At 33.4% G+C, this 16,271-nt stretch overlaps 1 protein-coding gene across 10 annotated transcripts in view; it reads right to left on the reverse strand.

The window, feature by feature from the left end:
• Positions 1-1,929: 1,929 nt before the first annotated feature.
• The window catches only part of LOC128191725 (anoctamin-4-like), a 34,740-nt gene continuing 20,398 nt past the window's right edge, over positions 1,930-16,271 (reverse strand). For 5 of the 10 annotated variants that reach the window (XM_052863946.1, XM_052863947.1, XM_052863953.1 and 2 more), the window contains 13 exons: positions 15,922-16,077; positions 15,319-15,355; positions 15,103-15,212; positions 14,572-14,705; positions 13,818-14,052; positions 13,363-13,492; positions 12,923-13,056; positions 12,540-12,620; positions 11,866-11,957; positions 9,987-10,145; positions 8,876-8,941; positions 3,145-3,200; positions 1,930-2,990 (listed from right to left, as the gene is read on the reverse strand). In XM_052863946.1, coding sequence (XP_052719906.1) covers positions 2,965-2,990; positions 3,145-3,200; positions 8,876-8,941; positions 9,987-10,145; positions 11,866-11,957; positions 12,540-12,620; positions 12,923-13,056; positions 13,363-13,492; positions 13,818-14,052; positions 14,572-14,705; positions 15,103-15,212; positions 15,319-15,355; positions 15,922-16,077 — 1,416 coding nt within the window. In that variant the 3' untranslated portion in view covers positions 1,930-2,964. Of the gene's footprint in view, positions 2,991-3,144; positions 3,201-8,875; positions 8,942-9,649; positions 9,691-9,986; positions 10,146-11,519; positions 11,738-11,865; positions 11,958-12,539; positions 12,621-12,922; positions 13,057-13,362; positions 13,493-13,817; positions 14,053-14,571; positions 14,706-15,102; positions 15,213-15,318; positions 15,356-15,921; positions 16,078-16,271 lie in introns of those variants that run through there. The other 5 variants (XM_052863951.1, XM_052863954.1, XM_052863952.1 and 2 more) reach the window with 5 other exon arrangements.

A 16,271-nucleotide genomic window follows, 5' to 3' on the forward strand; every position in this document is an offset into this window, starting at 1 on the left:
GTTTAAGGGAAATCAATCGACAGTTCTAAAGATTATACTAATCTTAAACTCGTGGACAGATTATACTAATCTTAAACTCATGGACAAAATAGGTCTTGTCATTGAAATATGATTACAGAAGTGTTATATTTGATTTTTTTTTTTAATTGACTCGAACCTAACATCTACAAAAATTAAACAAGAGGCCCATGGGCCACATCGCTCACCTGAGGAACAATAGGTATGATAAAATCAGCTTAATGGAGTCATAATACAAACTATCTGGACAATATACAATAATACATGTTGATCCTGTATAAATAAAGGCTTAATGGAGTCATAATACAAACTATCTGGACAATATACAATAATACATGTTGATCCTGTATAAATAAAATCCATTTTTCCCCTGGATATTCTTATGTTTACAATCATTAGTCCCTTCTCTAACAGGATGATTTTATAGTCATATCATATGTTGAGTATTGCAGTTCTCAAAAAGATCCTTAACAATTGTTTATATATGGGATATAAACGTACATAAACTCTGAACCTTCTTGTGAGGCCTAAGAATTGTCCTGGGGCCAAAGTCTTAACAATTATAAAGAATCATCTGGCTGATTAGTTTCTGAGAAGAAGATTTTTAAAGATTTACTCTATATATTCCTTTGTTAAACTTTGACCCCCCCCCCCCATTGTGGCCCCACCCTACCCCTGGGGATCATGATTTTCACAACTATGAATCTACACTACCTGATGATGCTTCCACACAAGTGTCAGCTTTACTGGCTGATTAGTTTCTGAGAAGAAGATTTTTAAAGATTTACTTTATATATTCCTATGTAAAACTTCGACACCCCATTGCTGCCCCACCCTACCCCCGGGGGTCATGATTTTCACAACTTTGAATCTACACTACCTGAGGATGCTTCCACACAAGTTTCAGCTTTACTGGCTGATTAGTTTCTGAGAAGAAGATTTTTAAAGATTTATTCTATATATTCCTATTTTAAATTTCGACCCCCAATTGTGGCCCCACCCTACCCTCGGGGGTCATGATTTTCACAAATTAGAATCTACACTACCTGAGGATGCTTCCACACAAGTTTCAGCTTTCCTGGTCTTATGGTTCATGAGAAGAAGATTTTTAAAGATTTACTCTGTATATTCCTATGTTAAACTTCGACCCCCCATTGTGGCCCCACCCTACCCTCGGGCGTCATGATTTTCACAAATTAGAATCTACACTACCTGAGGATGCTTCCACACAAGTTTCAGCTTTCCTGGTCTTATGGTTCATGAGAAGAAGATTTTTAAAGATTTACTCTATATATTCCTCTGTTAAATTTCGACCCCCCATTGTGGCCCCACCCTACCCTCGGGCGTCATGATTTTCACAAATTAGAATCTACACTACCTGAGGATGCTTCTACACAAGTTTCAGCTTTCCTGGTCTTATGGTTCATGAGAAGAAGATTTTTAAAGATTTACTCTGTATATTCCTATGTAAAACGTCGACCCCCCATTGTGGCCCCACCCTACCCCCGGGGGTCATGATTTTCACAAATTAGAATCTACACTACCTGAGGATGCTTCTACACAAGTTTCAGCTTTCCTGGTCTTATGGTTCATGAGAAGAAGATTTTTGAAAATTTCTCGAAAATTTTCATAAATTCCTAATTATCTCCCTTTGCAAAAGGGCGTGATCCTTAATTTTCACAAATGTAAATCCCCTTAGGCTAAGGATGCTTTGTGCCAAGTTTGGTTGAAATTGGCCCAGTGGTTCTTGAGAAGATGTTGAAAATGTGAAAAGTTTACAGACAGACGGACAGACGGACAGACAGACAGACGGACAGACGGACGGACAGACAGACAGACAGACAGACGGACGACAGACAAAATGTGATCAGAATAGCTCACTTGAGCTTTCAGCTCAGGTGAGCTAAAAATTGGTGCACAGCGAATATTGATGGAAACACAGCATACCGGCATATCTCTACATGTATCACAGCTATAAAACTATATTGCTTCCACAAAATCATCTGCAGAGTGAAAATATCCCATATTTTACTACCGGTAGATTTACTGGGTATAATTTGCACCACATTAATTATACCCACTACAGCACTGCATGGGGATCAAGTTGGCCCAACTTCAATCGATTCAATTTGGGGTGGACAAATCAAAATACATTGTATAAACAAAAATCAAGTTAAGATGGAACACAACCTGCATGTAGACAGTGTTTTGATCATCTTGCCTACAATTATAAGTTTTCAGGATTACAATATGGTATAACTGAAAGTGTATATAAATACAAGGTAGCACTACTACATAATTTTATCATTATAGCTAAATCTAGACAAATTTCAAAAAGCATGTGTAGTATGTAGCAATCTGTTGTATAAGTTGGTTGATTCAAATTCCATTTCCTATTTCTATATTGGATATCCTCATGCAATACTCAGACTCAGTCATAGTGAGATCTTGAAGCAATGTTTACTGTACCATTGCTATTGTGAGCTGTTCTCCAAAACAAATCAACTTAACCAGAAGATGAGATCAGAAGCCTAGAGACTGTCTTTGAACAGACAGACAGCCTCAGCTCAGTACATGTACTGCCACAGCTTACAGATGATGAAGAGAATGCATGTTTATTTTACCCTAATTTAAGTGTCTCTAACAGGGGGATAACTTATGGAATACAAATTAAGGCTACCGATGATTTTTTTTATAACAGTGTATAAGTTCTATAAGGAGCACTTGTTGCTGGTCATAACTGCAGATGTCATTGCTGTATGAGATAGCTAGTTGCTAAATACACAAAGAGATCCATAGAATTCTGTGACTGTAGTTTCCTATTTGTCCATATCAAACTCCAATCTCTTGTCTAAATCTAGTAACAGTCTGGCAGCATCCTTTTACAGAGTAAGAGGTTGTCTATGATGTGTTAAGGTTTGCACAGCTTCCTTGATTCCCCTTTCTTTACACAATAGAATCTGCTGACCCACCTGTAATATATATAAAACAGAAAAATATTCATGTGCCAATTGATTCTTTTTGCAAGAATTTAGATAAGTAAATATTCATTCTTTGATTTATTGATGGCCACTGTTATGATAACCAGTACATTACATTAACATGTTAAACCTTGAAATACATTACCATTCTTTAACTTGGGATCCACCCCAGAAATACTTAGGTCCCCTCCTGTTCTTGCACTATATTAAATAAAAAAAAATTAGCTTGTACTTATTTTCCTGTTACCAATGTCTGTAACAAAGCAAAGTGGAGATAATACTTATATCAATTAAAGAAATTTTATTAGCTTAAGTAAGCATATATAATATAATGATTTTCTCTGATTCAGTTAATCCATTTTGAATTAATTTTCATTCTTACAATTTTACATATATTCTTTTAAACCTTGTGATAGCATCTAGGAGCAAACCGCATAAAAATATATAAATGCTTAACATACTATATTTAGCTTACATTCATAAAATGACTTCTATTCATTAATTCCTCAAAATGGCTTTGTAATTAACGATTAACATTAAAAGAGGAAAATCAATAAATAATATTTTGGAGAGTTTAATGACCAGATGGGTCATTTGCATACATTCAAAAAACCAAAAAAGAATGCAACAAACCCAGCCATCACTATTTCACAAAGAAACACAATATATCAAACAATGTGCTATTACTCCTTTACACAGCAATGCCTGCTAAGCTAACACAACTTGAGGGATGCTGTTGCAAAATCCAACAATGCTCTGTTTCACCATCATACAATGCTCTGTTGCAAAAGCAACAATTTGCTCCAATTCACCATCATATAATGCTTTGTTTCACCATCTGTTGCACCACCATTCACTGCTTTGTTGCACCATCATACAATATACCCTATTACACCCCATTACAATGCTCTTTTGCATCAACATACAATTCTTTGCTGCACCCTTTTAAAATGCATTGTTGCACTTTATTACAGTGCTCTGTTGCACCATCATACAAATCTCTGTTGCCCCATCATACTATGCCCTGTTGCATTATGATACAATGATCTGTTTTACACAATCATACAATGCATTGTTGAACCATCATACAATGCAGTGCTGCATCATCATTCAATTCTCTGTTGCACCATCTCACAATGCTCTGTTGCACAAATTACAATGCTTTGTTGCACCTTCATAAGATGAACTGTTGCATCATCATACAATTCATTGTTGCATCATCACAATGCTGTCGTCCACCTCATACACCATCATACAATGCGGGGCTGTAATGTTATTCACTGCCTTTTTTGTTCCATCCTTCACTGATTTGTTACAACAACATACAATGCTCCAATGCACAAGTACTGTAAATCTTGCCATTGCAAAAACAACACTGTCATGACACTGCAGCATATTGTCTTATGAAGGGTTAAAAATGAGATTGTGCCAAGTCATGCCATATGTTTCTTTTAATGCTTTTTTGAGCTTTTGCAAATGACCCTTTATACCCTACAGACACAACAATAAACAGTACCGGTATTTTATCAGGGTTCTCCATATCTTGAAATTTAAACTAGGGGAAACTACAAAATCAGCAAGCGAAGCACAAATGGGTTTTTGACAATCTAGGTTTCACTGTATCCAATGATGTTGAAATAGCATACTAAGAGATCATGGCCAAACTAACACTTAATATGTGCTGCCTTGGTCATTTTATCTCAATTTAGGATGTTTCTTAAAAAATTATTTTAATCTGTATTCATTAATTTTTAACCATTTTTCATTGAAATTAAATTAAATGTTTCGGCATCTCTCAAAATTGTGTAAAAACATAGGTAATCACAGATTACAAAGCTCACCGAGACGAGGCATCACCCTTATGAGACCACCTTTATTATATTATTATGGGAAAATCATACTTTATGATCTTGGATATTCATGGATTCTGTTTTGACACAAAATCATATATCATCTGTTAAAAAATTGTATGATAATCATATTTTCATATGTTAATCAATATAATAAAATAAAATTAAACATTGCATCCTATCATACTTACAATTTATATCATATAATACAATAAAATACTGTAATGAACAAAGATGATATTGTAAATATGAAATGACATTGTATTGTGTTAAACCTTATTGTATTTGATCACAAAATACAACATCATTATATATAATACAATATTGTATTATATGGTACAATATCATATTACATAATACATCATAACATTGAAACATATGATATTATATTGTATAATATAGTATGATATATTGTATTGTATGATATTGTATAATATTTGATACATAAAATGATATTGTATCATATGATACAATATAATTTGATACAACATTGTATCATATCAAATGATACAATATTATGTGATAAAGTAAAATATTATATAATACAATATAATATTATACATATTGTATCATATGATACAATTATATATCATATAAACCAATATCATATTATACAATATCGTATGATAGGATAATATATAATATTACGATATCATATAATACAGTTTCGCGTGATATAATTGTAAATTACAGAAACCAATATCATATTAAACAATATCTTATGATACAATAAAATATTATATAATATTGTATCATTATATACAAAACTATACAAAACAATATCATGATACAGTATCATATCATAAAATATCTAAAAAACTGATACAATATCATATCATATCATATAACTTCTTACAATATAACATATGATATTATATTGTATCAAATGAAACAATAGTGTTTCATATCATACAATACTTAATCATAGGAATCATGTTATATCATTTAACAACAACCTCATCTTTCTATTAAGCAGGTTTAAGTGAGGTAGGAAATTTTTTTAGCATCCTTAATAATGGAGATCAGACTCTGCATCTGAAGCAACCTCTGCGTTTCATTTATAATATAGTTAAATCAACTATGCAAGCTATCATCTATGTCAAACATGTGAACTGTTCCAAAAAACTAAACCTCATCCAGCATCCGTAACCTATGGCTCAGATTCAGCATTCAAGCCTGTCAGGTGCATCAGCATCATAAGACGCATCATCCATGCAAGTTTGGTGAAGTTAGGACCAGTAATAACTAAGATATCATCATCAGAGGGCACCAGCAATTAAAACCTTAACCTCCTCCAGCATCCGCAACCTATGTCTCAGATTCAGCATCCATGCCTATCATGTGCATCTGTATTATAAGACATGCCATCCATTCAAGTTTGGTGAAGTTAGGACCTATAATAACTAAGATATATTTTTCAGCATCCTTTATAATGGAGATCAAGCTCTGCATCTGAAGCTTCCTCTGCGATTCATTCATATTACAGTTTAATCAACCATATAAGTTTGAAATAGTACTACTATCTACGTAACATGTGACCTGTTAAAAAAAACTTAACCTTATCCAGCATCCGAAACCTATGACTCAGACTCAGCATTCAAGCCTTTCAGGTGCATCAGTATCATAAAACGCACCATCCATGGAGGTCTGGTGAAGTTAGGACAAGTAGTAACTAAGATATCATCATTAGAGGGCACCTGTTTCACAAACTTTAACCAGCTCTTAAAACCTTAACCTCCTCCAGCATCCGAAACCTATGGCTCAGATTCAGCATTCAAGCCGTTCAGGTGCATCAGTATAATAAGACGCACCATCCACACAAGTTTGATGAAGTTTGGACCAGGAGTAGCTAAGATATAACATTAGAGGGCACCTGCTCAAAAAACTTTAACCAGCTCCAAAAACCTTAACCTCCTCCAGCATCCGAAACGTATGGCTCAGATTCAGCATTCAAGCCTGTCAGGTGCATCAGTATCAAAAGACGCACCAACTATACAAGTTTGGTGAAGTAAGGACCAGTAGTAACTAAGATATTATCATCAGAGGGCACCTGAAACAAAAACTTTAACCAGCTCTTAAAACCTTCACCACCTCCAGCATCCGAAACCTATAGCTCAGATTCAGCATTCAAGCCTGTCTGGTGCATCAGTATCATAAGACACACCATCCATGCAAGTTTGGTGAAGTACGGACCAGGAATAACTTAGATATTGCCATCAAAGGGCAGCTGCAACAAAAACTTTAACCTGCTCCAAAAACCTTAACCTCCTTCATCATCTGAAATTTAGGACCCAGATTCAGCATCCAAGTCTTTCAAGTCCATAAGTAGGTCCAGATGCATCATCCATGCAAGTTTGGTGAAGATAGGACAAGTAATAGCTTAGATACAGGACCTGCAACAAAAACTTTAACCAGGTCCGGACGCCGACGCAACCACCAAAGCCGAGGGTAGAGCATAAGCTCCCCTTGACTTCGTCTCGGTGAGCTAAAAATAATACAATACAGTAAATGTCTTTATTCTTGATAGAGAATAAAATAATATAACACTTAGGTTATAAATATTGTACAGCAAATTTTAAACCTTGATGAAGTTCAAATGATTCAAAATAAAATATTTCCCCGTTTCAAATGTTAAGCATTTTTTTTGGGGGGGTGGGGGGGGGGTTGTTAGTAAGATATGGTACACCACCATCATCTGATCACACAATGCAAAATCATTGGACTGGAACAACTAATGGCTACAGGTAAACATTATGCCAGCTAAATATTTCAAGGATGCAGGTTTCTTTAGGATATACTGGGAAAATGTAGCAGATATGTAAGTCAATATTACATTAAGCTATTCTGATATGCTAGCAGTAGCTTTTCAAAACAGCTGATTGTATTGATAAATCAGATTGCAGATATGACACAGAATTTAAACAAATGATAATTATCTAATAAAAGATAAATTATAACTATAACTGTTGTAAAACATGCAATCAACCAATGATGTGTTGCCAATAGTGTCATGGACCACATGGCTCACCTATGTAACAGTTTTCAAACAAATTTTTGTATCCATATCTAAACTAAGCTTCCTTTACAGCCACAATCTAGCTCTCCAGTTTTTATAATTCAATCAAATTTTAATCAGAATAAAAAAAAATCATTCCTAGGTGTTTATGAGTGTATGTTTATACTATATCATATTCCAGATTTTTCACATTATCTTCATTTATGAAAAACCCTAAACCCCTCTTGTTGATAAACTTGGGTACCAGTAGTAATTTGAACAGCATTGAATATACAAGATTATTTCTTAACGGCAACATATTATACCTGGAGTCAAAGTTTGAACATTTTAGAATATAAACTCGCTATAAGAGAGTTTTCTTGTTTATGTATCTGCATGCATATAACCACTGCACTGATTCTTGATAAGATTTTTAAAGACTCTTGCACCATTTTACTGATTCCTTATTTTTTCCTTTATACATAAGGGACATAAATCTTTGGTTTTGTTTTTCCCATCACCCATGAATGATCCGTGCAAAGTTTGGTTGAAATTGTCCAAGAAGAAGTAGAAATGTGGATATTTACAGATGGACAGACTAACAGACATTATAAAATAAATGATGGAAGCCAAGCTTCAGGTGGTCAGGAAAGCTCACTTGAGCCTAATTAAACTCAGACAGCTAACATTTTGAAAGAAAACTAAAACTTTAATAACATTCTGAAAGAAAAGAAAATTTGATCTAGATAAATGATAATTTATTGACCTTTTCATCAACAATTTACAGTTGTAGATGCCATCTTTTAAAGTCATCACTGAAAAAAATGATTATTTTCTTCCAGGCAAGTTGAACTGTTACTGGTTAATTGTTTACAAATGTATATAACCTTTTACAAGTTCAAATAAACTCTTCCGTATATGCACTTGCACAGCTTATACTGAAGTAACAGAGACAGGACCAACAACACAGTCCTGAGACAAGCAGATAGCAATATAACACACAGAGAAGCATGCAGTGAGAGCGGGCCTACCTGGCGACTTTTGGAGTGCTTATGTCTCTCTTAACAACATACCATTGCTCCTTCACAGATTCCTCCCTGACACAGAAGACATGCAAATAGTTTACAAACCATGCGAGAGAATTTGAAATGAAAGCTGAAATGCTCAGATTCATTTCAGCTTGGAATAAGGACTTGATATTAATTAGCTGCCAAGCTGGTACACTTAATTGATCTAATATTTGAATTATAAGTACATGTATATGTATATAGATGCCTTCTAGGGGAAGGGAGTGGCGATTTTCAGTTTTTCTGAGGGGTGAATAAATAAAATACCCTTTATGCAAATTCTTAAGGATTGCAACACTTCGCAAGTATAGTAGGTGTCCTTATTTGCACCCTTTTCCCTCCACACTTAAAAATAACACCCTTGCAAATTTTATTTTCTCATTCATTATCCATCTTTCATTTAAACCTTTTTTTGCATTATTTCTTGCACTGAAATTTCAATTTGAGTTCAAATGTATAGTTTTAGATGGGACTTTATTCAAGAACTAACTAAGTATTGATTAGTAAATAAAATACTGACAGGCCTTTGAAATACCCAAGCAGCTTTACTATTCATTCTCCTAGGGTAAATATTCTGTACCCTATGATTATTAATTCATTTTCTGTGTTATCAGAACAAGATAAAAGTGTATTAATTAGATGTGTGATCTCACTAGTGATTAATTATGTGCATCAAATGTCACCCATTTGCAATTTTGATATTGTTTTAAATGTTTTATTGGCCTCCTTTTGATTTACCGGTAGCCAGATGAGGGGCATATCCTATTAGTCTATAGAGTCTGTAATAAAAGGTCAAAGTTCAAGGATAGGTTTAACATGATCTGCTTTTGATTCTATTTTCAACTTACAATGTTTCAGCTAGGCAGATTATCTACTGACTTTCACTCAAAATTGTCTTTCTCAAAGTTTTTGTAAAAGAGATGAATGTTCCATAAAATCAAACTTGCTTGTTTTAAAATGCTGAATCAAAGGCATTTCCAAATGAGGTATAAGCATTAGAGAAGGATTTTTTTCACACGGATATATATTTGGGGAAAAAACAACAAGTTGGATTACTGTTTTTGATTATACATACGATGATGATCGATTGAAATCGGACTTCTCCTGCGGGGCAGACTCTGTCTCTTTGAACACATTTTCCTCTGGTATTGCAGTATCCTTAAGATCCTCTTTAGGTTTCCCAACACTTTCATCCAACTGGACAAAGGTGTCATAATTGGAAGATCGGTGCTTTCTGTGAAAAGGGTGAGGAGTGAAGCATTAGCAACACAAAAGCAGCCATGTGAGTACAACAGAAACATAAAAGACACGCAGAACAACATTACCCTAACTCTCCCTTCCAGTCCAGATATTACATGCTTATAATATCGAGTGAATCACAATATTAAAGCAATACATGCCATACAGTAAGTATATTAAGAACAACTGAAAACATTTCATTTAATGGCATAACATGTACCAGTATTCAAAATATAGAAAACATTGGTGTTTGATAATTATTTTTTTACAGTATGAAATAGATATATGAAGAGTGACTGCCCACTTTTGAATCAAATGAAATACATTGCCTCCCAAATGTCAATCATATTAATACAACATTCTTAGCTAGGTTTTCCCCTGCCAAGTCTATTTTTCCCCCATCTAAATTGAAGTAAAAGGATCATTAATCTATACTACTATATTAAAATAATAGACTCGAATTTTTTAGCTTTAATACCAATTAATCGGAAGAGTACTGTCTTTTGTTTTATATATTGTAAACATCATTGGTACTTGAAGATTACCAATTTGTTTTTATTTTTTCTCAATCAAGCTTTGCTAATTAATAATCAACGAAAATTCCTCAAAAAATTCCGGAAATCATCTGAATTTTTTGGATTTTACAATTTTGCGCATGCGCATTACATTCACGGTAAATCACGGGAGGCTCTTTATTTTATGTTTCCACAATATCACATTTGCATGGATAAACTCAGAGACGATAAAACAAATGCGTATAAATTTTCATTAGAATTTTTTTTCTGTTCATCAAAGAAAATACGGGTGACAACTCTAACACAGTGCTTTTACTATAAAAAAAAATCCCGGGAGTTTTGATTGTCAACTTGGTGTGTAAAAAACGTTGTTGAAGAAATGTTGAATTCTGCAATTATAAAATTAAACTTTTCGAAGAAAGGTATTTACAGCTTCAACATGGTTTGTTATGAACAATTTGACTGTTATTTTCAATGCAACTTTATTAATTTTCTCCAAAATCGTTTTGGAGCGATTATGCGATTTTCTGCTACATTACGGGTATATGGGAGGCAGACACAGATTATATTATTCCAACTCAGCAGAATGTAGTGAAATTAATAGCATTATTGTAGGCTTTAAGCTTGGTACGGTGTGTCGATGTATCTATTTCGTAAATGTCCGATATCATATGCTATGTCAACCCGTGCACGCACGGGTCAAAATCTAGTAATGTTTAAAATATATTTCATTTAAAAATTTTCACAATTTCAAATACCTATCAACTACATTGTTAGAAGTATATAATCATAAATATAACTTTGCAATATTTGTTTGAAATTTATATTTTCTTAAAATTCACTGGTAGTTTGTGTGAAATTTAATTAAGATATATCCTTTCTGGTATTTTTACTAATTTATTTATTTTTTTGGACAGTCATTGTATGTAAAGTTTTAAAGACTTTTTTCATGCAATTTTTGAAAACGGAATGTGTGTTCAGAAATCAGCTAGAAGAAATATGTGGAGATTCATGCATAATCTAATTCAGATGCACATTTTTACATATTTGTTACCCTTCCTCAGATGTACAACTGTAATGGCACATATTAAATGACCAATTAAATAGCTGTATATAAAGATAAATCTTTACTCACTCAAGCATGAAAAGCAACAAGTATATACATGTAGTCAGCCAAATGCAAATCTAAATGAAGTTTACCTTTTCTTCTTATGCTTGGGAACCAATTCCCCATAGTTAATAGCTTCGCTGTATTTGGCATCCTCTAGTATTTTGGCAACTTGATATTTCTCCTGTTTGATTAGTAAAAGATATTTGTTAAAACATATTAAAATATTGCAGTACATGTATATAATTACATGTACATATTCTTAAAACTGAAAGAAGCAGTAAAATAATCAAAATTTGGTATTAAAAAATTGCTTAAGTATTATAACACAAGATTCTGGGGAAAATGGAAATTGCGAGTTTAAATGTATGGTGTAATAGTGTTGATTTTTGCGAATAAGTTTGTAGAAAGTAATTACAAGTAATCTACATAAAGAGTTTTAAAAAAATTTCTTAAGTTCATTTTTTTTAATTTCAGTAAATCATATCTTTTATTTTTTGCAAAATAAATCATTTTAATTCTTATTGAAAAATGATTAAGGATAAATCATGCATATGCAATACATGTACAATGGTTTTTTTTTCATCCATGGCATGGGAAAATTTTAAGAATCAAAATTTTACTGTTAAATACAGTAGGTAGGCATTTGGATCAATTTGTTACATTAGATCTAGATTATTTTCAAACTGCTTGATTAGAAGCTTTTTTGATAGCCCTGGTTTTTGTATTTAGAGTGGTGTGAGAAGGTAGATTGGTTTTTACTTACTCGACGTATTGAAAGTTGAACATCTCTAGGAACATCAGGAATTAGGTAAGCGATGAGAAACTTCAGAACAAATACAATATGCTGTAAAAGAAAGGAATAAAGAGCATAATAACATAACATGCTACGGCAATAATCCATCAATCATATTCCCTTTACAAACCAACTTTATAAACATAATTATGTATAAGTTCATCATGTTCATTGTTCATAAGTTCATGTTCATAAGTTTATAAGTTTATTATGTATAAGTTCATAAGTTATATATAAGTTCATGTACAACATTTCTTCTTGGCCTTACCTGCATCACATAAACAATTAAATGTTTCCTCAAATAACAGAACTATCATGAAAGATTGTTGAGGAAATACATGTATAAAAAATACCTCAAATCCCAGAACAATCCAGAGTTTGGATGATAGGTCAAAGGAAGAGGCCCAGGTGGATGTAAAACCTATCAGGAATCCATTGGTGATCACCCCAACAGTGTTCACAAAGTTCAGAATACCAAACCACTTGCCTGGAAATAGTAAATGTATTTAAAGGCATTCAAATGTAGTGATGTAAATATAGTATATTTACAGAGATTTTACAGAGATAATTATAATATTCTTTGCAGTATTAAAAGGTAAATAAGAAGTTATATATCAATAATCAAATTCATTACCACATTCCCTCTTTGTTTTGATTGCAAAGGAATGTATTTACGGCCACTTTACCATTGTTAAGATAAATAGGTTTTATTCAATGATGTACCAATTTCATTCGACAACGGGTCAGGAGAGGTTTAAAATGTAAGATAAAATTACGATATAAAGTGACAAACCTATGTCCTGCCGAATATATGCAATAGGGCGTCTATTGCTCCAAAGCATTCTCTTAGCATCAATTCGTATATCAATCAGGTTCAACAGGATTGCCATCAAGGGGGCCAATGGGAAAGAGGCCGCAAACAGCTGAAATTGGAAAACATTTAGTAACATGTCCAACAATAAAAGTAGGGAGGCAAAGGTTAGTAAACAGTAATATTTTCTTTTATTTTGTGTGTGCACAGCTGAATATTACATGTGCAGACATAGCTCAATGCAAAGTAGAATTAATATGCTTTAAGCATAGATACAAAATAGAATTCCCTTCAATACTTTCCTATGAGAAGATTTTGGGTAGAAATTTCAAATGCATTAACTATATATACTTTTATGTATAACATAAGAGAATAAATGGCAATGATATCGCCAGTATACACAATCATAATAAAAAGTTGTGAAGTTTTATCCTTACCATTAGAAACCCATACTGGATGACTTTTTCTGTATATTCATTCAGTGTGAAGTCACCGAGTGGATGCTTCAATCGTTCCCGCTCCAAGAAGTTGGACAACAGCCTCTTGTTTGCTTCAAACACATCTTTGGCTTCTTCTGTGCTGATGCGATTGATTTTATTACAGCAATCACAAGGACAGGCATTTATACGACAGCACCAATTAGGTCGACTTCTCCATAGCTTCCTTATCAGTCTGCAAGTAAATAAATTCACATCTATATTGAAACCAATTAAGTTTAACAAAAACTGTTATAGCAAAGCAACAGGACGAATTATTCTGATTTGTTATGAATTTATTTTGTTATATCTAAACGGAGTTTTAATACATCCTTAAGATTAGGGAAATGAAACCGATTTTCACTGTAAGCATGAATTTGGACACAAGTTAAATACATATTTCCTTAAACTGTTTTTCCTGTAACACATTTCTGGGGTTGAAAAAACTTTCATTACCGGTACTAGATTTAATTCACAGATCTGGGCTGGATTTTACAAAAGAACTTACGACAAAGTCGTAAATATTTACAATCTCTTAAAATGATCTTTAATGAAAAAAATTGACATAAAACCATTTGTTTACAAATATTTCAATTCCCATTATTATATTTTTTTAGCCATCAGAATAAATCATTGATTAGTTGGTGATTAATTAGCATTCATTAATTTGGTCATAAGTCGTAAGTTCTTTTGTAAAACACAGCCCTGGACTTACGGTATGATGAGATCTTTGGCAATTCTAGGGAACGGTCTGATGATCATCAAAATAAGGACTTGGAAAGACAGCTGGGACATGCATGTTCCTGAGTCCCCCACGCATTCATCAGAGTAACCAAATACATCAAAGCGCTGCAAATGCAACATCAAAGACTAACAAACTTGTGAGTAGATAAAAATTTGTATCATGTACATCAACTATCATTGATCAATACAGAAAATGGGTATAGCAAATACCAAACATTTGTAATTGAAAGTAGAGAAAGCTTTTAATTTCAGAGTTTCTAACTTCTTTTTGACAGAAAAACCTGTTGGGTTAGAAAAGGAATCACTATAAGCTAGTAAGCTTTGAAGGAAAATATTTGTGAGGAAATTTCATGGTCACAATAAGTCAGGAGACAGGTTTAACCACATGTAAATAGTTAAAAGTAACTAGTAAAATATTGGATGAAATCAATCCAGTTCTCTAGAAAACACTACACTAAAGAACGAGATGAAAGAATTATATGAAAACAACACATGTATTTACCCCTCTGAAGAATGCAATGTAGAAACAGGAAGCATAACTGTTGACAAACTGGAAAGCAAACATTTTGGTGACCAGAGCGTCGTCATAGAGGGTCTGGGTCCTGTGGTTCTCTAGAAAAGAAAGATCATTCACATTGATATGGATCACAGTAAACATGAGATGATAAAATCAATATCTAATTGAGAGCTATTCACATCTATAAATTAAGACTCTCACCCCACTCTGTCAGTTTGAATGCAAGTATTTCATAAAGCTGAAAAGGAAATGATATAAATTCATCATTCATTGTTAATAAAACTACTATCAATAGCATAACTCAGCAGCATTCAATATTTATACCGGTAAGCTCTTGATTTAAAAATATAATGTTCACATAATGAATTGACTAAGTGATTTTGCTATAATATCTGAATATGTTCATGAAAATATCTGATGAATCATATGACAGAACTCATGTACACATGCATGTATATCAATGAGAAAATGTGATAAATGCAAATGTATCTGATCGGTTTGTTATCTGATCAGTTTGTTTCAAGATACTGATCAGATGATTGGTGGCTTTCTGACCATCCATCACAGAGAATATCTTTTGAATTTGTCACATGATATTAATCAATAATGGGATTATGTCTGATGTATTAATGAATTTTCATTAATATTCAATATGAATAAAGTGTATATAAAACTCTGCATATCTACTTTTATACAATCAGGCATTAAACATGCACACAGCCTAATATAAGATATTTAATATCAATGAAATACATGTATCTGATAAATTGGAAATCACTGAGATTATCTGTTGACTTTTCTGACCTTTCCCAGGAGGAGGATGGAGACTGCATTGAGAACGGCAGACAGGAGAGTGGAGGTGATCAGACATTGGATGGCGCTCTTCCCCGGACAGTACTCGAGGGTGGTGACTAGACGGTACACAATAACTCCCACCACACTCACCAGGACAATCAGCATCTGCAAACAAACCACGCCATTCAATGTTAAATTAGGAAGTCAAACACATACTATATACAGGGTTATTTTCACCCCGTGTAATTTTCGCCCTTCTCACTTGCAAACAGTTTCGCCCTGTATTGAATTCGCCCAAACACAGTTGTTTGAAAGAGAAATAATTGAAGACATCGGAATTTGCCCAGGCTTAAATTTGC

The sequence above is a fragment of the Crassostrea angulata genome, chromosome 7 (genome assembly GCF_025612915.1).
Source record: "Crassostrea angulata isolate pt1a10 chromosome 7, ASM2561291v2, whole genome shotgun sequence".
NCBI lineage: Eukaryota > Metazoa > Mollusca > Bivalvia > Ostreida > Ostreidae > Magallana > Magallana angulata.